This window comes from Camelina sativa, chromosome 6, assembly GCF_030686135.1.
Source record: "Camelina sativa cultivar CO46 ecotype springtype chromosome 6, ASM3068613v1".
Taxonomy (NCBI): Eukaryota; Viridiplantae; Streptophyta; class Magnoliopsida; order Brassicales; family Brassicaceae; genus Camelina; species Camelina sativa.
Genome location: NC_141885.1, coordinates 3,044,862 through 3,065,852, shown reverse-complemented (window position 1 = coordinate 3,065,852; position 20,991 = coordinate 3,044,862). Strand labels below are relative to the sequence as shown.

General features: G+C 35.5%; 3 protein-coding genes, 1 long non-coding RNA gene and 4 pseudogenes across 8 annotated transcripts; 5 read left to right on the top strand and 3 right to left on the bottom strand.

Annotated features, from left to right (window-relative positions):
• The first annotated feature begins 450 nt into the window (after positions 1 to 450).
• On the top strand, positions 451 to 2,305 carry LOC104790258 (cytochrome P450 71B26-like; annotated as a pseudogene). Its single transcript, XR_015560339.1, has 3 exons — positions 451 to 802; positions 880 to 1,460; positions 1,553 to 2,305. The product of XR_015560339.1 is annotated as a cytochrome P450 71B26-like (transcript).
• A 175-nt stretch (positions 2,306 to 2,480) lies between these two features.
• Positions 2,481 to 4,375, top strand: LOC104790256 (cytochrome P450 71B3-like; annotated as a pseudogene). The gene is made up of 2 exons (XR_015560337.1): positions 2,481 to 3,460; positions 3,547 to 4,375. The product of XR_015560337.1 is annotated as a cytochrome P450 71B3-like (transcript).
• LOC104790257 (uncharacterized) lies at positions 4,241 to 6,611 on the bottom strand. 2 transcript variants are annotated; one of them, XR_015560338.1, is made up of 4 exons: positions 6,324 to 6,568; positions 5,790 to 5,870; positions 5,367 to 5,443; positions 4,910 to 5,244 (listed from the first exon to the last, which is right to left on the bottom strand). It is a non-coding gene; the product is annotated as an uncharacterized LOC104790257 (long non-coding RNA). The 2 variants fall into 2 exon arrangements; XR_768661.3 differs by having other exon boundaries at positions 4,241 to 5,443; positions 6,324 to 6,611.
• A 2,766-nt stretch (positions 6,612 to 9,377) lies between these two features.
• Positions 9,378 to 9,741, bottom strand: LOC147942189 (uncharacterized). The gene has a single exon (XM_087453100.1). The coding sequence runs from the start codon at positions 9,733 to 9,735 to the stop codon at positions 9,397 to 9,399; it is 339 nt and encodes a 112-aa protein (XP_087309226.1). The 5' UTR covers positions 9,736 to 9,741; the 3' UTR covers positions 9,378 to 9,396.
• A 27-nt stretch (positions 9,742 to 9,768) lies between these two features.
• LOC104793906 (glutathione S-transferase T3-like) lies at positions 9,769 to 10,305 on the bottom strand. The gene has a single exon (XM_010520327.2). The coding sequence runs from the start codon at positions 10,303 to 10,305 to the stop codon at positions 9,769 to 9,771; it is 537 nt and encodes a 178-aa protein (XP_010518629.2).
• A 3,103-nt stretch (positions 10,306 to 13,408) lies between these two features.
• LOC104793904 (cytochrome P450 71B4-like) lies at positions 13,409 to 15,213 on the top strand (annotated as a pseudogene).
• Positions 15,214 to 16,242: 1,029 nt separating this feature from the next.
• On the top strand, positions 16,243 to 17,998 carry LOC104790254 (cytochrome P450 71B25-like; annotated as a pseudogene). The gene is made up of 2 exons (XR_015560483.1): positions 16,243 to 17,216; positions 17,306 to 17,998. The product of XR_015560483.1 is annotated as a cytochrome P450 71B25-like (transcript).
• Positions 17,999 to 18,809: 811 nt separating this feature from the next.
• LOC104790252 (cytochrome P450 71B3-like) lies at positions 18,810 to 20,991 on the top strand. Its single transcript, XM_010515965.3, has 2 exons — positions 18,810 to 19,849; positions 20,170 to 20,991. Exons 1-2 carry the CDS (start codon positions 18,944 to 18,946, stop codon positions 20,788 to 20,790), a joined length of 1,527 nt encoding a protein of 508 aa, XP_010514267.1. The 5' UTR covers positions 18,810 to 18,943; the 3' UTR covers positions 20,791 to 20,991.

Here is a 20,991-nt window from a genome sequence, read left to right as displayed (position 1 = left end):
TATCGGGCATGAATCGGTGGGCCAACTATTAAGGCGGATAGATTGTAAATTGGGTTCAGCATGTGCGGATCGGACTTTGATACCTTATTAAATTGTGGGCTTCCAACTTAAAACCATTTGAAAAGACTCATATCTTATATATATACTACTTAACATCCTATTTAACTTGTAACGTGGGATATTGTATCCCTTATAATGTCGTCCATTATTCATAATTGTATCATACTGTTACTGTGCATCCATGAAAGATGTGATATGATTGAGTTACTCGATGGTTATACTCGTTCTGAGAAATCTTCGGTATTAGAGTTCGAATTACTTTCAGTTATTAAAATAAAAAACAGAAATTTTTTTAACATTATTATCCGTCAAGTCGACTTCAATCAACTAAACTGTGAGGTGAGCGTTAGTGCGTTACTCAAAGTTGTATATATACTAAGGCATATGCAGGGCATGAGCTTTCTTCACCAATAGCTAAAACAAAATAATATACAAATGGCTAATATTTGGATTCTATTACTTCTCTTCCTAATCATCTTACTTTTTCTCGTGGCCTTCAAACGCACAAATCATGGGCAGCATCGACAAATACCATCTCCTCCTGGTTTTCCCATCATCGGAAACTTACACCAGCTCGGAGCATTACAACATCAGTCTCTATGGAATCTCTCAAAAAAGTATGGTCCTGTGATGCTTTTAAGGCTTGGAAAAGTCCCAACAGTTGTACTTTCTTCCTCTGAAACAGCAAAACAAGCTCTCAAAGACAATGACCTCCATTGTTGTAGCCGTCCTCCCTCAGCAGGTACTGTAAATCTCACAACATACACTAACAGTACTGAAGTTCTGACTTTTTACTTCATTATTCTCTCAACTCCTCAGGAACAAGAGAGCTCTCGTACAACTATCTGGATATGTCTTCCTCTCCTTATAATGAATACTGGAAAGAACTAAGGAAGCTTTGTGCACAAGAACTCCTGAGTGCTCACAAAATTCAATCCATTCAACCCATAAAGGACGAGGAGGACAAGAAAGTGATTGATACAATCGCGGAGTCAGCTTCTCTGAAAGATCCGGTTAACTTGAGCAAGACGTTTCTTGCTTTAACTACAAGTGTAGTTTGCTAGGCAGCGTTTGGTGTAAGTTTTGAGGACACTGTGCTCAACAGTGACAGATTCAACAAGTTAGTCCGAGATGCTTTCGAGATGTTGGGAAGCTTCTCTGCCTCAGATTTTTTTCCGCATATCGGATGGATCATCGATATGTTCAAAGGTTTACAAGGGCGGAGAGTAAAAAGCGTACAAGATTTCGATGCCTTCTATGAGCAAATGTTTGATCTGCATAATAAGGAAAAACAAGAAGGGAGTGACGATTTCGTGGATCTCCTTCTGAGGTTTGAGAAAGAAGAAACTGTTGTTGGAAATGACAAGCTCACAAGAAACCATATCAAAGCAATATTGATGGTACAGTTATATCATGATAGTGTTCATTAATTTATTTAAAAGACTTTTTACCAGTCTAAATTATGTTTGTTTTTGTATGTTATTGTATACAGAACATTCTTTTAGGAGGGATCGATACTTCAGCAATAACAATGACATGGGCAATGGCAGAACTTGCCAAAAACCCTAGAGTCATGAATAAAGTTCAATCCGAAATCAGAAGCCATATCAAGAACAAAGAAAGAATCAGCTTCGACGACACTGATAAGCTCGAATACCTGAAAATGGTGATCAAAGAAACATGGAGGTTACATCCACCAACACCTCTTCTCCTCCCAAGAGAAGTAATGACGGAATTTAAGATCAATGGCTACACCATTCCAGTCAAGACACGGCTTTTTGTGAATGTATGGGCTATTGGTCGTGATCCTGATACCTGGAAAGATCCGGAAACGTTTCTCCCCGAAAGGTTTATGGATAGTAACATTGATGCAAAAGGACAGAACTTTGAGCTGTTGTCGTTTGGGAGTGGTAGGAGAATATGTCCTGGAATGTACATGGGAACAACAATGGTGGAGTTTGGCCTAGCTAATCTGTTGTATCATTTTGATTGGAAGTTACCAGAAGGCATGACAGTTGAAGATATCGATATGGAAGAAGCTCCTGGACTTACTATGAGCAAAAAAAGTGAACTTTTACTTGTTCCTCTGAAGTACTTAGACCACTGATCACATAACGTAAGTTCTTCTTGGATTGTACCATAAATAAAAACGTATTTACATTTAAAAGAATTTCCAGTTGTACTAGTTTGTTTATGTAAATTTGCATTATGATATTTCTCGTCTTATAAACTGTAATCTTTAAAATAGGGTTTATTTCTAGTCCTTACACGTATAGTATGAGTACGATAATATCTTAACCTCACTCTCTCTGTCTTCATCTCAAACCTTATCCTGACCGACGGCACAAAACGACATTTAAGTTTGTATATATCAAAACCAACCTGTGTTTCCGTATATTAATACGTCTTCTCAGACTAGATTAAATCGAAACTTGTTGTTTTGTACTAAATACTCTGTTTCTCTATCTCCGAAAAAACAAAGGAACAAAAACAATGGCGATTCTTCTGTCTTTCTTCTTACTTCTATCCCTTCCCGTTATCTTCTTGGTAATTTACACCAAGAAGATCAAAGACTCAAACCTGAAACTTCCTCCGAGCCCACCAAAGCTTCCTTTCATCGGAAACCTACACCAGCTTCGAGGATTGCTTCACATATGTCTTCACGATCTCTCCAAGAAATATGGACCAGTGATGCATCTCAGTCTAGGGTTTATCCCAGTTGTGGTAATCTCATCAAGTGAAGCAGCTGAAGAAGTTCTTAAAACCCATGACCTAGATTGTTGTACACGACCCAAGACTCTTGGAATGCAAACATTTTCGCGTAACGGTAAAGACATTGGTTTTGCGTCATACGGTGAGGGATGGAGAGAATTGCGCAAGATTGCTATTCTCGAGTTGTTCAGCACGAAAAAGGTCCGATCTTTTAGGTATATCAGAGAGGAAGAAAATGACTTGATGGTCAAGAAACTGACAGAATCAGCTTTGAAGCAATCTCCGGTGGATTTGGGCAAAACACTTTTCTCTCTATCTGCGAGTATCGTATTTAGATCTGCCTTTGGACATAATTTCTCGGAAACCAGACATCAATAAGGAAAAGATTGAAGAATTGATGTTTGAAGCTATAACAAATATGTCTTTCAAATTCTCCGATCTCTTCCCTACTGCTGATATCGGATGGTTTATGGACTTCATTTTAGGAGAACATAAGAGACTTCACAACATTTTTGTAGAAGTTGATACTTTTGTCAAGAAAATAGTTGATGATCATTCGAAGATTAGACATGGAGTAACATCTCAAGATCGTCCTGATATCGTTGATGTGATGTTGGAAATGCTACACAAGCACGAACAAGATGATTCTTTCAAGCTCACAATTGATCATCTCCATGGAGTCATCTCAGTAAGCATAGAATATTTATTTAGTTCATGATTCTTGATTAATCTTGACCTAACCTAGCTAATCATATTTCTTGACCAATTGATCAGAATATATTTCTTGCTGGGGCAGACACAAGTGCTATCACCATGATTTGGGCAATGACAGAGCTTGTTAGAAACCCGAGAGTGATGAAAAAAACTCAAGAAGAGATCCGAAGTTGCATTGGAATCAAACAAAATGAAAGAATCGATGAAGAAGATGTTGATAAGCTTCAATACTTGAAGCTTGTGATCAAAGAAACCTTAAGACTACACCCACCAGCTCCTGTGATAATTCCAAGAGAAACAATGAGTCAAATCAATATTCAAGGCTACAACATTCCCCCAAAAACCCTTATTTTGGTAAACGCATGGTCTATCGGCCAAAACCCTTACCGCTGGGAATGTCCAGAGGAGTTTATCCCGGAGAGGTTTATTGATTTTCCTGTGGATTACAGAGGGCAGAGCTTTGAAATGTTACCGTTTGGTTCTGGCCGGAGGATATGTCCGGGAATGGCTTTTGGGATTTCGACAGTTGAACTGGGACTCTTGAACTTGCTTTACTTCTTTGATTGGAGATTACCTGAGGAGAATAATGATATGAACATGGAAGAAGCTGGTGATGTAATTCCCTCTTTACAATGTGCCTTCGTAGCATATTACCCAAATTTCAAAACCGCGTTTTCCCATTAAAACTACAAAAAACCGCGTTCTCCCATCAAAACTATAAAACTGTGTGTTTTCTACTAAAATTGCAAAATTGAGTTTTGTCACCAACATTTTTTTAACTAAAAATCTATTTGAGAGCTAACAACATATAATTTATCAGATACGTTTCTGATCTTTTTGTGGATGAATGTCATATATAGTAACAAAATTTTTGTGGACACGTCTTATTGAGTAAACGAGAAGCTGGAAAGTATATCGTAACAGAAATAATCAAACTCCTCCTATTGACCCATTCGGGAGTAGATTGAGAATAACTGCCCAGTTTGTAGAGAAGTTACCAGCGAGGAGCTTGGAAGCAAGACCCGACCACACTTCTCTCTGAGTATGGACATTCAAAAAACAAATGATTCCTGGTTTCCAATGGCACTTGACAGAAGACACAAGATATGGGAGCCCCAACATTCAAACTCATCATCCGGTCTCCCGTTGTTAATCTATTTATTGTTGTAAGCCAAGCATAAAAACAAAATTTTGGCATGGCATGGGTAAACCATATGCCTTGGGACCAATCTTGCCTTGTGTGATGCACCCGAGTTGCCTCCCACACTCCTTTTATGTTGAAGGAGTCCTTATAAAAATCTCATTTGCCTCTCCCAAGAACCACATGCTCTGTTTCAACTAGTCCCTTAGACCATCTCCAATGGTTAAGAATCTCTCATGGGTTTTTAACCATATTTATGATAGAAATATAGCTAAATCAAAATCTAAGAAACTCATGAATGTTTTTTAAAAAAACATGCTCCAATTGTAGAGGTTCTTAAAATTGAAAATTTGAAAATCAAAATCTTATGTTCAAAATATTTTGACTCTCAAGTTAACTTGACACACACTCTTAGACCTTGTCATTTATGCAGTCTAAACTTGCATCTCACAGCTTCACCAACATATGCAGCCTGAAAATGAAACAAAAAAATGCAGCTTGATCACAGATTAACAAGCATTTATCAACAAAGAAAGTTTCAATGTCACTGGTGAAACGCCAACTCTTGGATCATCAGTAGCAGTTTCTCTCCAAAAATGCTTTTCTCCAAATGCAGCCTGAAAATGAAACAAAAACCACAAAGAGGCTTTCCATGGAGATTGCAGAATGGATGTCAAATATATCATCAGTTTAGATATTTCTATATTGATAGTTCTATGCAAAAATATTTAACACCTACTAAGTAGTAAATTTACATCACTCAGCTGAGATCCTGATTTGCAGCTTGTTATTCCACTCAGTACAGCTTATCACACCCTGCAATATCAGTAGATGTTCCATCAAATTCTATTAGCATATCTTGATGTCGCAATAGCTTATTTAAGTTCATCATGTATGCTCCAATCAGAAACACTAATCACACATTGATCACAACAAGAACAGAATGACAACCAAGCTGCAGCAACAACCGATTCAAAACTAATCCAGAACTAACAAGAAAAAAAAAACAGAAACATTGATCAAGCAATGATTACAGTGAAACAAAATACACAAACTTATGACAATGAAACAAACTTATATAGCAAGTTCTCCAATTAACCTCACAAAAAAACAAAGAAACGAATCAAAATCAATTAAACTATCCAGCTTGTGATTGAAGGACCTTCATCAGGATCATACAGAGACGTACTGCCCTGTAGACGTAATCAATTAGCGTTTATTTTAAACAGCATTGGTTGGCCTCCTGCAACAGAAACAATAACTTCGATTGATTAACCTAAAATACAAACAAGAAGCAGATGGGGCTGTTTCTCTAACATTACCATACATGTCTTTAAACTACACCAACCATAACAATTCGGATTATAAAAACCTCCTCAAATCCATATTAAATCCAATCTAATGTTACCAATTCTCGAGATTACTCAATGACCCTTTTGCTCAATATCATCAACTAAGCAATCAAAACCCTAAATTCGACCAACATAAGTAGAAAATATTGTGATGTCTCTACAGTTTTGGTGTTTCGGTATAGTATAAACCGAATTTATTGATTTTGTACTGGTTTAAGAGTTTTGGTTTACTCAAGTCAGAGTCTATATATATACTCCTTTTGTACATTCTTTTCCAATTAATGAGAGAATAAGATTAATAAAGGTCATCATCAAGTAAAAGAAAACGAGGAGAAAGAACAAACCTTTCTCAAATTTTCAGTAAAGATGCGCTTAAACCTGAAAACAGAACATGGAGAGAGAAACGGAGATTTAGAGAATTGGGTTAGGGTTTGTAAGAATCTGGGAGCAAGAGGAGAATCCATGACATGTGAGTGGCTAAAACGGCTTGATACTACTCAAATTTTCAATAAGAAAGAGTCGCTACAGAGAGAATTGAGAAGGAGAGAAAGAGTTTGTCGCGAAAGAGAAAGACAGGAGGAGAAGCAAAACGACAATTTTGTTCATCACCCAACCAATATTGAACACGTCACTGCCTCGTAAGGGTTCTTTTAAACCCCTTAATTAAGAGGTACTTCTTAGCAATATTCTTATTTTTGATTTAATTTTATTAGATAAAAAACCTAAGAATTTACACTAAGAAATTTAACATAAGGGCATCTGCATTGGGAGAACTGTTTTGGGTGTTCTTAGAGAACTGTTTTGGGTATTCTTAGAGTAAAATTATTATTAAGATATTGTAAGATCATTAGTTTAGATCTTTTGTTTAAGAAGTTGGTTATTGGGAGAACATGTTAAGATCATAAGATTTAATAATATAATATTCTAAACATATTACAATTTTAAAAACTTTAAAAAATAACATTTAAATTCCAAACTTAAAAAACTTATACTTAAATTCAAAATACAATACCAAAAAAAACATTAAAGATATAAAAAAAAAAAAACAAACATATTACTTAATTAAAGCACACAAACATTTTATTTAATTAATACATAGGTTAATGTCCAAATTTATTCCATATATTCTCAATCAAATCCTCTTTTAATTTGTGATGTGCTTGTCTATCATGAATTCTTGTATGACCATCACCTAAACCCTCAAGATTTGAATCCATATTTACTGAAAACGTAAGATCCGAAGTAGATCTGGTTCCATCTTCTTGTTGGAATTCTTGTTCGTCATAGAGTGTGTATGAATCTCGTTCATCTTCGACAATCATATTATGGAGTATGAGACATGCTCTCATAATATATGCAATTTTACCCTTCGCCCATTAAAGAGATGGATTTTTAATCATGGCGAATCTAGATTGCAGGACTCCAAATGCACGTTCAACATCTTTTCGTGCACCTTCTTGATGTTCTGCAAACAAACGATGTTTCGGGTGTTGTGGTTGTGGGATGGATTTAACAAATGCTGCCCATTCGGGGTAAATAACATCCGTTAGATAGTAAGCCAAATTATACTCCCTTCCGTTGACATAGTACGTAACTTCGAGAGCCCGACCGTAAATAATGTCATTAAATACTGGTGATTGATCAAGAACATTTAAATCGTTACAAGTACTTGGAGCTCCAAAAAAATGCGTGCCATATCCAGAGATCTTGTGAAGCTACCGCCTCCAAAACAATTGGTGGTTTACTGGTGCCTCGTGAATACATTCCTTTCCAAGCGGTTGGGCAATTTTTCCACTTCCACTGCATACAGTCGATGCTTCCAACATCCCGGGAAAATCCCGCTGTTCTCCATAAAAGAGTAGCCTTTGAAGATCCTCTGGTGTGGGTCGGCGTAGGTATTCAATGCCAAACAAGTCAACTATTCCGACGACGAAATGTTCCAAACATTTACGAGCATTCGATTCAGCAAGACGTATATATTCGTCAACCGAGTCCGACCCAGTACCATATGCTAATAGTCGAAATGCTGCAGTACATTGTTGTAGCGGTGATAAACCATTCCGGAAGGTTGCATCCTTTTTTGGTTGAAAATATGGAACTTCTTCACTGAGACGATTCACAACACGCAAGAACAATGACTTGTTCATTCGAAACCGTCTGCAAAATTGCCTCTTCGTGTAAGTCGGATTATCACTAAAATAATTGTTCCACAAACATTTGTGCCCTTCTTCCCGTTTTCTATCGATATATGTACGTTTATTCCTTTCGGCCGGAATTTCCTCTTCAGCAGCTTCAAATTGATTATTAAACTTCTCTTGAAAATATTGGTTAAAACTATCATTATTCGGATCATAATGGTAGTGAAAATTGTTGGATGAAGATGCCATAAAAGCTATGTATTAATAAGATGAACAAAAGAAAATAATACAAGAGAATAAACTTGTAATTTGTAGATAGAGAGAGAAGAGAATTGTATGTTTTTGGTGAGAGGAGGAATTGTACGAGAGAAGTGTATGTTTGATTTTGATGAAATAAACTCTTGTGCTCTTCTGATATATATAGAGGGTAATAAACTCTTGTGCAAACAAAGACCTATGATACATGAAGTGAACTTTGTTCAAAACGTCAAGTTAATTTACGGACAAACACATGTGAACTTTGGTCTTTGTTACAAACAAAAGCCTGTGACTCTGTCAGTTTTTGTCTTCCAAAACAAACAAACAAATTCATGTGACTCTGTCTTTAAAACTACAATCCAAATACCAAACTGTGCCTACAATCATACATTAGCTGAACGAGTTGCCACTACTAGTTTCCTTCTCAAAAGCCTAATCTAATTTACTTAGTAAACATGATAAGTGCCACTACCAAAACACTCATACTAAAGCAAACAACAACTACCAATTCAGGGGCCATTTGAAACAATGGTTTCTTCTCACCTAACTCAGTAACAAGCCTCTCCAGGTTCACCAACCTCTGATCTGAATGGTTTAGTTGGTCCTTGAGCTGGATCAGTTGTGTCTCATAATCAGGAATTGGTTCAGCTTCACAGCTCCACAGACTGGTGAATCCAATCTCAGTCTCTGGTTGCAGAGGATAGTAATTGCTATCAGCCTCCTCTTCAGAACTATAGTCTAATGGGTTGTTCATTCCATAGTCGTAGATAGAGTCAAGTCTCATGTCTTCTTCAACCTGAAACCAAAAACACATAGATAAGTTTCCAAATAATTTATAACAATGAAAACAACAACAAGTTATAGCAGTTTGAACAATCTCAGATTGCATAGTAATCAGTGTTTTAAACACAAGTTGAGCAATGTTACATATCTGATTCATAAACACATTAAAAACAGAAGACAAACATAGTTAAAACAAACATAACCTACAACAGACATATCATCTAGTGTTTCTTCTAAGTTAAAACAGTTCAGCCATTAGTTTCTTCTTCAGAGCTTTTTTATCTTCATCTGGAGTTTCTTTCTTGGCAATGAGAGTGTCAAGAATGGACATCTTTTGGAGTTCTTTCATGCCCTCCAAATCCTTTTGTTTGATCTCCCACATGTAACTAAACTCTGCAGATGGTGCAGTCGATGGTGCAGCCTTCTCTTTACCTTTGTTCCTTAATTTTTTCATTGCCTTTATGCCAGGAGGCATGCTCTCGTGCTCACCAACAACAGACCCTGAAGATAGTGCAGCATCATCAGCTTTTCTTCTGTTAGAGCTTGTTGTCTTTGGAGTGGGGTTCATAGCCTCCATGTTTACCCATTTCTGTTCATAGCACAGCACATTTCAAGCATACTCCAAACCAAACTTCTTCTTGTACAGCTTAGTGAAGATTTGGTGAGCATTTTGCAGAATATCCAAATCATTCATGCCACTAGCTTTCTCACCCTTTGACTCTGCATAAGCTCCACAGAACCTGCTCACTTCCTTACTGATTTTTTGCCATCTTTGTCTACAATGGCCAGGGCGTCTTGGCTCAGCACCACCAAGTACATGAGTACTTGATGCATAATAGTCTCCTATACGCTTCCAAAAGGACCCTGCCCTTTGGTCATTCCCAACTATTGCATCCTTCGATGTGTTTAACCAGCCGCTTATTAGGACTAAGTCATCTTGTGTGGACCATATCCTTCTCTCCCTACGCTGTTCTGCTATCTCTTCTGGTTGACTAGGAGGTTGACTTGGCTGTGAACTAGTTTGTGAACTAAAAGCAGGGATTTGAGAGGAACCAATGTTTACATTGGGAGCAAAGCTGTCATATGGGAAGTTAAGAAGGATAAAGTAGGATTGAGACTGACTATTAGGAGTATTATTTGATTCCATAGCAATCAACTTTAAACAAGGAATAAGCTGAGGAAGAGAGATTATTGGAAAGTTCTTAGAGATTGGTTTTGAAAGAAGCAAATAAGATAGATGATAGAAGAGAGGTAAAAGATATGAGAGATTGAGTATTTGGCTCGGGTGTAATATAGAGAAGTTACGAAGATCATTAAATTCAAAGTTTGGTGTTGTTACAGACTTTTAATTCTAAATAACCATTACCTACTTGAGTCAAATCAGAAGTAAATAAAGGTCATTGAGTGTTTTTTATATGTAAACCAAGACATTCACATTATTCAGTTTTAAAAGTTTTGTTATGTAAACCAAGACATTCATATTATTCATTACCTACTCAACTAGTTTTGTTAAAGCATTCATATTATTCAGTTTTAAAAGTTTTAAAAGTTTCAAAGCTTTCATAGAAATCAGTTTTTAAAGTTTTAAGACAACTCAAACATAAAAAGCAAAACTACAATCAAAACTTATCCGTGAATAACCACTTATACGAGAACATGACCAGATAAATAACAGGTTAGATACTGAGACATACAAAGCAAAACTAAGTGACACTAAACTCACAACAACTCAATTATATTATACAAGACATAAACCAATCAAACATCCGAGACCATCAAAAAACAATTCTGAGAAACTCATTACACAATCAAACAACACTTAACAAGCCACTACAATCAAATAAAATCTGTGAAAAAACACTTATACACTACTACACAAACCACAACACCACTCAAATCAGGAAACCAACCTTGCATTACATATAGTGAGTGTGACTTACCTTTTAGTTTCGAGCAAATGCAGGTTTGTTGATGGTTATCCGATTTAATTTGCCCTGGTTAACCTCACCTACAAGCCTTAGAAACAAAGCAAAATCGATTAATGTTCATCAGTGTTAAGGTTGATTTCAAATACAACATACAACACTCGGAATTCAGTCATACACTAGATGATAGAAGAGAGGTAAACGATATGAGAGATTGAGTATTTGGCTCGGGTGTAATATAGAGAAGTTACGAAGATCATTAAATTCAAAGTTTGGTGTTGTTACAGACTTTTAATTCTAAATAACCATTACCTACTTCAGTCAAATCAGAAGTAAATAAAAGTCATTGAGTGTTTTTTATATGTAAACCAAAAAGTTTGGTTTTGTTAATGCATTCAACTCAACTAGTTTTGTTAAAGCATTCATATCATCTAGATACTCAGACATAAAAAGCAAAACTAAGTGACACTAAAATCACAACAAATATGTGACTAACCATAATAGACTACTATACTGAAAACAAGAGCCACTCAAATCAGAAAACAAAACTGGTTCAATTACTATTAAGATTATTGCAGTAGCTATATAGTGAGTGTGGAAAGAGGGATCATTATCCAATATAGGATTTTACCAAAACCAAAATGTTTAAATTGTTACACATGTAGTCCTTTTGAAATTGTTATACAAACAAAAAAACCAATCAAACATCCGAGACCATCACAACTCAAGTCTGAGAAACTCACTATACAATCAAACAACACTTTACAAGCAACTACAATCACATATGTTTCTCCAAAATAGATCCTTAATGAATTTTTAATTATTAACTTAAAAAAATAATAGATAATATATATTAAAATTTAATAGAATGACAATGTCAAAAGATTATGAAATAAATGACATTTTTCAGATATTTGATTTTGTGGAAACTTTACTTTATTATATAAGATAGTATAAAATTACCTTGATATTATAGTTTGGTCGCCTAAGAAAGTATCTCGTTTAAAATAGTATAAATTTTCTGTTTGTTGTAATTTAAACAGCAATTCAACTAAAAATAATTTTTATGTATTTTTAAAGAAACTCTCACTGTTTCTTAACGATGAAGCTGCTATAACATGTCAAGTTGTAACCAGTGCCGGATGCAGAAGACTATTTTGCATGGGGCAAACACATATAATTTATAATAATAAATTTCTATTATAAAAATGTTACAGAAATTATATATACTAATTTGACAGCATCAAAGTATATCTTCCATGTAACATATTTTAAAATTTGAAATATAAAATGAACCCAAATTTTTGAAAGTGTTTCTTTTATTGGTTTATAATTATACTTAATTACTTATATTATATTATATATATAAAATTTAATAATTAAAAAGACACATTTACAAACTTAAAATTCACAATAAACTATAAATATATGTATTACATTTAAATTCACTTATCTAACCATATCAAAAAAATTTAAACTCTAAAAATAACAAATGAACAACAAAAGAAATAATATTGTTTGATGTTATTAATTTAGTAGTTTTATAACATTTTTAGTTAAGTTATATGTATACTAAACAATTAAAATATGAATTAAATTTGTTAAAGTTAAACTAGAAAAAAATACAAGAAAAAAAAAAGAACTGAAAGTATATATATAATTTTATTGAAGAAAAATGCATGGAATAGTGAAAAAGTATAAAAAGGATACTCGAACTGGTGGCCTTGAAATAACATAATATTTCCATTTACCAACTGAACCAAAGATACCATATGGAGATCTCTACCAGGTAAATTTTAAAAAAGAGTATGGGGCACGTGCCCCACCCCTTCCTCATGTAGATCTGCCCCTGGTTGTAATTGCAGTAAATCAATTCTTTATAACTCAAAAGGGTGATTGATTTAAATTTTTAAAAATCCAATCTTCAGAAAATGTTTTCAATAACATGAGATTTTATAATTGAATATTATTGACTTTTATTAGATTTTATAAAATGCATAATTGAATAGTACATGATTTGTTATTTTAACATAAATCATTTGAAATGTGATTGAAATCATATATTTTGCTACAAAAGTATACATCATTTTCTGAAAAAGTATCCCATTTTACTTGTATATTTTCTTATTTATAACTTTTTCAATATGCCAACGTATCAAATCATAATATATTTTTTATAAGAAAATACTTTACTACTTATTTACAGATACGTATGAGAATTTTTTTGGCCTCGCTCTCTCAGTATAAAACCATTGTTATTTTGTCTAATAATACTCTGTTTCCCTTTTGTCCAAAAAAAAAAAACTCTGTTTCCCTTATATCTGAAAAAGCAGAGAACAAAACAGAGGAACGAAAACAATGACAGCTGTTCTGTCTTACTTCTTGCTTATATTCGTTCCCATTTTCTTTTATTTAATATTGACCAAGAAGAACATCAAAGAATCGAAACAAAATGCCTCCAGGCCCAAGAAAACTTCCGATCATCGGGAACTTACACCAGCTTCAAGGGTTGGTTCACAGATGTCTTCACGATCTCTCCACGAAACACGGACCCGTGATGCATCTTCGTCTAGGGTTTGTCCCAATGGTCGTGATCTCATCGAGTGAAGCAGCTGAAGAAGCTCTTAAAACACATGACCTCGAGTGTTGTACAAGACCTACCACTATCGCCTCAAAGGTTTTCTCGCGTAACGGTAAAGACATCGGCTTTGGTGTATATGGTGATGAATGGAGAGAGCTGCGTAAGCTTTCAGTTTACGAGTTTTTTAGCGTGAAAAAGGTTCAATCTTTCAGGTATGCTAGAGAGGAAGAGAGTGACTTAATGGTCAAGAAACTTAGAGAATCGGCTTTAAAGCAATCTCCGGTGGATTTGAGCAATACCCTTTTTTTCCTAGCTGCAAGTATCATATTCAGAACAGCATTTGGACAGAGTTTCTTAGAGAACAAGCATATCGATAAGGAAAATATCAAAGAACTCATGTTTGAGGCTCACAAAAATATGTCTTTTACATTACCTGATATTTTCCCTATTTCTGGTCTTGGATGGTTAATAAAACTTGTGTCCGGCCAGCATAAGAGGCTTCACAATGTCTTCACCGAGGTTGATACGTTTCTTAATCATATAATTGATGATCATCACTTACAGAACTCAACTCAAGATCGTCCTGATATCATCGACTAGCTCTTAGATATGATACGTGAACAAGATCATGATGAATCATTCAAGCTCACCATTGATCATCTCAAAGGAATCATCCAAGTAAGCAAACAAACGTCTTTACTTCATAATTTCTCGAATATAACCTATGTATATGTGTCCTTAAATCTATTGTCTTTTGGTTGACATAGAATATTTACCTCGCTGGAGTAGACACAAGTGCGGTTACTATGATTTGGGCGATGGCAGAGCTCGTTAGAAACCCTAGAGTGATGAATAAAGCTCAAGACGAGATCCAAACTTGCATTGGATTCAAACAGGAAGAAAGAATCGTGGAAGATGATCTTGGTAAACTTCAATACTTGAAGCTTGTGGTGAAAGAAACCTTAAGATTACACCCACCAGCTCCATTGTTACTCCCAAGAGAAACAATGAGTCATATCAAGATTCAAGGCTACGACATTCCCCCGGAAACCCTTCTTGTGGTTAACGCATGGTCTATAGGACGAGATCCTAAACACTGGCAAAATCCAGAAGAGTTTAATCCAGAGAGGTTTGTGGATTGTTCTGTGGACTACAAAGGACAAAGCTTTGAGATGTTACCCTTTGGTTCTGGTCGTAGGATTTGTCCAGGAATAGCTTCAGGGATTGCGACCTTTGAATTGGGCTCTTGAATTTGCTTTACTTCTTTAACTGGAGAATGTCTAACGAGAAGAATGATATGGACATGGTAGAAGCTGGTGATGTCACAGTTGATAAGAAAGTTCCTCTTAATCATCTTCCTATTCTTCGCCATTGATGATCCCATTGATTCTTGAAATTAGAGAACTTGAACTACCAAGACTCATGTTGTTGCGAAAATTATGTAATTTTGACGGAGACAGCATGATGCCCTTTCGGTTGTTGAAATTAATGTAAAAGCTACATGCATGTAACATACTAACATGTTTTTTTTTTCTTTTTTGTTTCTGTCCCTACTTGACCATTATTGATTCTACATTATTGATTCTGATTTCTGCTTCTTCCGGCTCTTTTCTCGTTTCTATTCGTGAAAAGAATCAAAGTTTCAAAAAATAATCTTCCTCCGAGCCCACCAAAGCTTCCAATAATCGGAAATGTATGTTGGAAATTATTTTTTCACAAGTTGCATCGAACTACTTTTTTCTGGTAACTCTTCAAATTGAAGTTCATTTGAATGAGAACTGAATGTTCAAATATTCAAATTTAAATAACCAAATTAGACAAGTGGAGAAAAGTCTTCTAGTATATAAGGAAGGATGTTTGTGTCTACGTATGTGTAGGCTTGGGTTTGAGTTTGGGTAAAATGGTCACGCTGGTTAATAGCTTATCGTTTTTACCTCATATTTGTTTTGAATTTCGTGGTTTATTTAGCCAACACAAGAAACCAATATCTCTTCCTTTTTTTTTTTAATCTAATGTTAAATTATATTCAAAAAAAAAAAATGTTTTTACTAACATTTTTTTAGTTTCTCTTCTTTTCAACATTGAACCAATGAATTAAGGACCATAAATATTAGGAAATTATCTAATCTCATAATTTTTTTTGCAGAATTAATGTTATAAAGTAAAAAAAAATTATAGACTTATAGAAAATTTTATATAAATTATTTAATGTATGCTAAAAAGGAATATTTTCTTTACTAAAATAAACGAACTTACACATGTCCATGTCTAATTTATGATGATATTATTTTCAGTTCTAATATTATGTAAATTAAAGATTTTTTAACTAAAAAGGTTTTATCTTATTTTATATTTTATGTTTTTTAAAGTTAAATATATTCCTCTTCCTTTGTTAATTTGCTGGATATTCTTTATTTTTTTCCTTCAACTTCTTAAATATATCTTGCACTAAAAGAACAGTTTGTAATGATATTCTTCATACAATATTAGCCTCACGCTCTCACAGATATTTATTTACATCCAAACCGGCTAGTACTTTTTGTATTCTTTTCCTTTTTTTTTTCAACAAACTCGGCCAGTGTCATTCGTAATAAAAACGTTGTTGTTGTGTCTTAAAACTCTATATCTCTATCGCTGTCTCTAAAGAACAGAAGATCCAAAACAATGGCGATTCTTCTCTTGCTTCTATTCCTTCCCTTTCTCTTCTCGTTAATGATGAAAAAGATAAGGAATTCGAAACAGAATCTGCCTCCCGGCCCAGCAAAACTTCCGATCATCGGAAACTTACACCAGCTAAAAGGGATGCTTCACAGATGTCTTTACGATCTCTCCAAGAAACACGGACCCGTGATGCATCTCCGTCTAGGGTTTGTCCCAATGGTTTTGCTCTCATCGAGTGAAGCAGCTGAAGAAGCTCTTAAAACACATGACCTTGAGTGTTGCACACGCCCTAACACAAACGCCACAAGGGTTTTCTCCCGTAACAACAAAAACATCGGCCTTGGGGCATACGGTGATGCATGGAGAGAGCTTCGTAAGCTTTCAGTTCGTGAGTATTTCAGCGTGAAAAAGGTTCAATCTTTCAGGTATGTTAGGGAGGAAGAGACTGAATTGATGGTCAAGAAACTAAGAGAATTGGCTTTGAAGCAATCTCCCGTCGATTTGAGCAAAACCCTCTTTTGCCTAGCTGCAAGTATCGTGTTCAGACCTGTCTTTGGACAGAGTTTCTTAGAGAACAAGCATTTCAGTGAAGATAAGATCGAAGAACTGGTGTTTGAAGCGCAGAGAAGCTTAACTTTCAAAGTCTCTGATCTTTTTCCTATTCCTGGTCTTGGATGGTTTATAGGCTTTGTGTCAGGCCAACATAAGAGGCTTAACAATGTCTTCACTGAGGTTGATACTTTTCTTAATTATATAATTGATGATCATCAATTACAGATAACAAATCAAGATCATCCTGATATCGTAGACACTCTCTTACAAATGATACATAAACAAGAACATGATAAATCTTTCAAGCTCACCATTGATCATCTCAAAGGAATTAGCCAAGTAAGCAAAAGAATCTCTTTACTTCATCATTCTCCAATCTAACCTATATATCCTAATTAATAATTTAATATGTTTTTTTGTTGGCCTAGGATATATTTCTGGCTGGGATAGACACAAGTGCTATCACCATGATTTGGGCGATGGCAGAGCTCGTTAGAAATCCGAGAGTGATGAAGAAAGCTCAAGACGAGATCCGAAATTGCATTGGTATTAAGGCGAGAATCGAGGACGAAGATGTCAATAAGCTTCAGTACTTGAAGCTTGTGATCAAAGAAACCTTAAGACTACATCCAGCAGCTCCTCTTTTACTTCCAAGAGAAACAATGGCTGATATCAAGATCCAAGGCTACGACATTCCTCGAAAAACACTTCTTTTGGTTAACGCATGGTCGATAGGACGAGATCCGAAATACTGGAAAAACCCTGAGGAGTTTAACCCGGAGAGGTTTATCGACTGTCCTGTGGACTACAAAGGACAAAACTTTGAGTTTATTCCCTTTGGCTCTGGTCGTAGGATTTGTCCTGGAATGGCTTCGGGTCTTGCGACCATTGAATTGGCACTCTTGAATTTGCTTAACTTCTTTGATTGGAAATTGCCTGACGAGAAGAAAGATATGGACATGGAAGAATCTGGTGATGTCACTGTTGTTAAGAAAGTTCCTCTTGAGCTTTTACCTATCCTTCGCCATTGATGTGGCCATTGAATCTTGAGGAATGATATATAATAACTGTGTAATGTATCTGTTGTTGAAATAAAAAGTGTCATGTTGTTCTGAAATAAATGTAATTTTGATGTCCATTGGGCTGTTGAGATTCAATAATTGTTCAAGCATATTTTGAAAACAATTTTGAAAGCTTTATCCTCGCAAACACTACATCACTTTCTATGTATTGACTCTGACTTATGTTGCCGTGGTAAAGACGTTTTCCTGTTTTATAGTCTGGCGTGAACACTCTGTTTCAACATCACCAAAAAATATAGCACAAAACAAAATAGAGGAAAACGAAAACAATGTCAATGCTTTTGTATTTTCATGTTGTTTCTCTTAGCGTTAATGTTGGGAAATAAAATCAAAGAATCGAAACAAAATCTTTCTCAGAGCCAATCGAAGCTTCCGATCATCGGAAACCTACACCAGCTTCAAGATCGTCCTGATATCATCAACTCTCTCTTAGATATGATACATATAAAAAGAGCATGATAAATCATAACGAGTTCCACCATTGATCATTGAACGGTGGAACTCGTTAGGAACCCTAGGGCTTTGAGATTTCATATTTCTTGTGGACTACAAAGGACAGAGCTTTGAGATGTTACCTTTGGTTATGGTCGTAAGACCGTTGAATTGGGAATCTTAAACTTGCTTTAATTCTTTGACTGGATAATGCCTGAAGAGAAGAAAGATATGGACATGGAAGAAGCTGGTGATGTCACAGTTGAGAACAAAGTTTATCTTGATCTTCTTCCTATTATTCGCCATCGACAGGGCCATTGAGTTGTTTTTGACGGAGACACCATGAGGCCCTTTGAGTTGTTGAAATTGATGTTTAAGCTATTATTTTAATGTATTGGTCCATGTTCAGATATCTTACACACAATACACATATCCAAGATAATTGTTTTTGACCTCTCAAAAGCTTATCACAAAGACACAAAAAATAAAGAAATGAGATGTTGCTTTATATCATCAAAAAGATAACACAAAATTTGAGAAAAAACGAAAACAATGTTGATTCCACTGTATTGCTTCTGGTTTATACTTCTTCCCGCTCTTTTCTCGTTTATATTCATTAAGAAAACCAAATACTCGAAACAAAATCTTCCTCCGAGCCCACCGAAGCTTCCGATCATCGGAAACCTACACCAGCTTCGAGGATTGTTTCATAGATGTCTTCACGATCTCTCCACGAAACACGGACCTGTGATTTACCTCCGTCTAGGTTTTGTCCAAATGGTGGTTATCTCATCGAGCGAAGGAGCTGAAGAAGCTCTAAAAACTCATGACCTTGAATGCTGTAACAGACCTTTGACGAACGCCTCATCAAAATTCTCGCGTGACGGTAAAGACATAGCATTTGCGCCATATGGTGAGGTTTCGAGAGAGGTGCGCAAGATTTCTTTTCTCAACTTTTTCAGCACGAAAAAGGTCCGATGTTTTAGGTACATCAGAGAGGAAGAGAATGATCTCATGGTCAAGAAACTGAAGGAATCGGCTCTGAAAAACTCTACGGTAGATTTGAGCCAAACACTTTTCTGTCTTGTTGGAAGTGTCATATGTAGAGCCGCCTTTGGACAAAGTTTCTACGAAAGCAAGCATATCAATAAAGACAGGATCAAAGATTTCATGTTTGAGTTCCAGAAAGTTGGGTCTCTCAGTAGTTCTGATCTTTTCCCTTTTGGTTTGGGATGGTTTATGGACTTTGTGTCAGGACAACAGAAGAGACTTCGTAAAGTTCTCTTTCAGGTTGATACATTAATGGATCATGTAATTGACGATCACTTGAAGAACCCTGAAGAGAAAACAAATCAAGATTGCCCTGATATTGTTGACTCGATTCTGGATACTATGCATAAACAAAAGCAAGATGAATCATTCAAGCTCACCATCGATCATCTCAAAGGAATCATCCAAGTAAGCATATAATATTCACAAGATGTGTCAAAATTCATGGGTTTTTTTTTTTTTTTTTTTATTTATCTCAAAATTATTTTATGTATTACGTACCGTAGATTTTTTCACATACTTTTATTGATGCATGTGAAATTCCTAACACTTATTCGTATTTAAAGCTGTCAAATTTCATGGGCCTTTATTTTATAATCAATTAAAAATGAAAAGAATTTGGTTCATATGTATATGTTAGATTATATAAATTTTATTTTCGATGTAGAAATCTTGACAAATTTTGAATATTAAATGCCCTTAACCATTTTCTATGATTGTTGATCTAGGAAATATATCTTGCTGGAGTAGACACAAGCGCCATCACAACAATTTGGGCAATGGCAGAGCTTATTAAAAACCCGCGAGTGATGAAAAAAACTCAAGACGAGATCCGAACTTGCATTGGAATCAATCAAAATGAGAGAATCGAGGAAGAAGATACCCATAAGCTTCATTACTTGAAACTTGTGATCAAAGAAACCTTAAGACTACATCCAGCAGCTCCTCTTTTACTTCCAAGAGAAACAATGGCTGATATAAAGATTCAAGGCTACGACATTCCTTGCAAAACCCTTCTTTTGATCAACGCATGGTCAATAGGACGAAACCCTAAACTCTGGAGAAACCCTGAGGAGTTTAATCCGGACAGGTTTATCGATTGTCCTATTGACTACAAAGGTAATAACTTTGAGATGTTACCATTTGGTTCTGTTCGGAAGATATGTCCAGGGATGGCTTTCGGGATTGCGACCGTCGAATTGACACTACTGAACTTGCTCTACTTCTTTGATTGGAGATTGCCTGAGGAAAGTAAAGATATAGACATGGAAGAAGCTGGTGATACCACCATTGTTAAGAAAGTTCCTCTTGAGCTGATCCCGGTTCCTTATCATCGAATGATGGCTTAAACAGGGTAAACGTTTTTTTTTTAGAGGGAAAAATGATATGTATCATTGTACTCTGGGCCTGCTTTACCTCTTCAGAAATTTGAGTTTCAAGGGGCTTAAATTTTTCAAGCACAAATTTTTTAGGCCATACCGGGAATAAGAGTTTTGTGAAGTCCAGACAACACTTAATATCATTTGGTTTAATTATTTAGCATTTAAAAA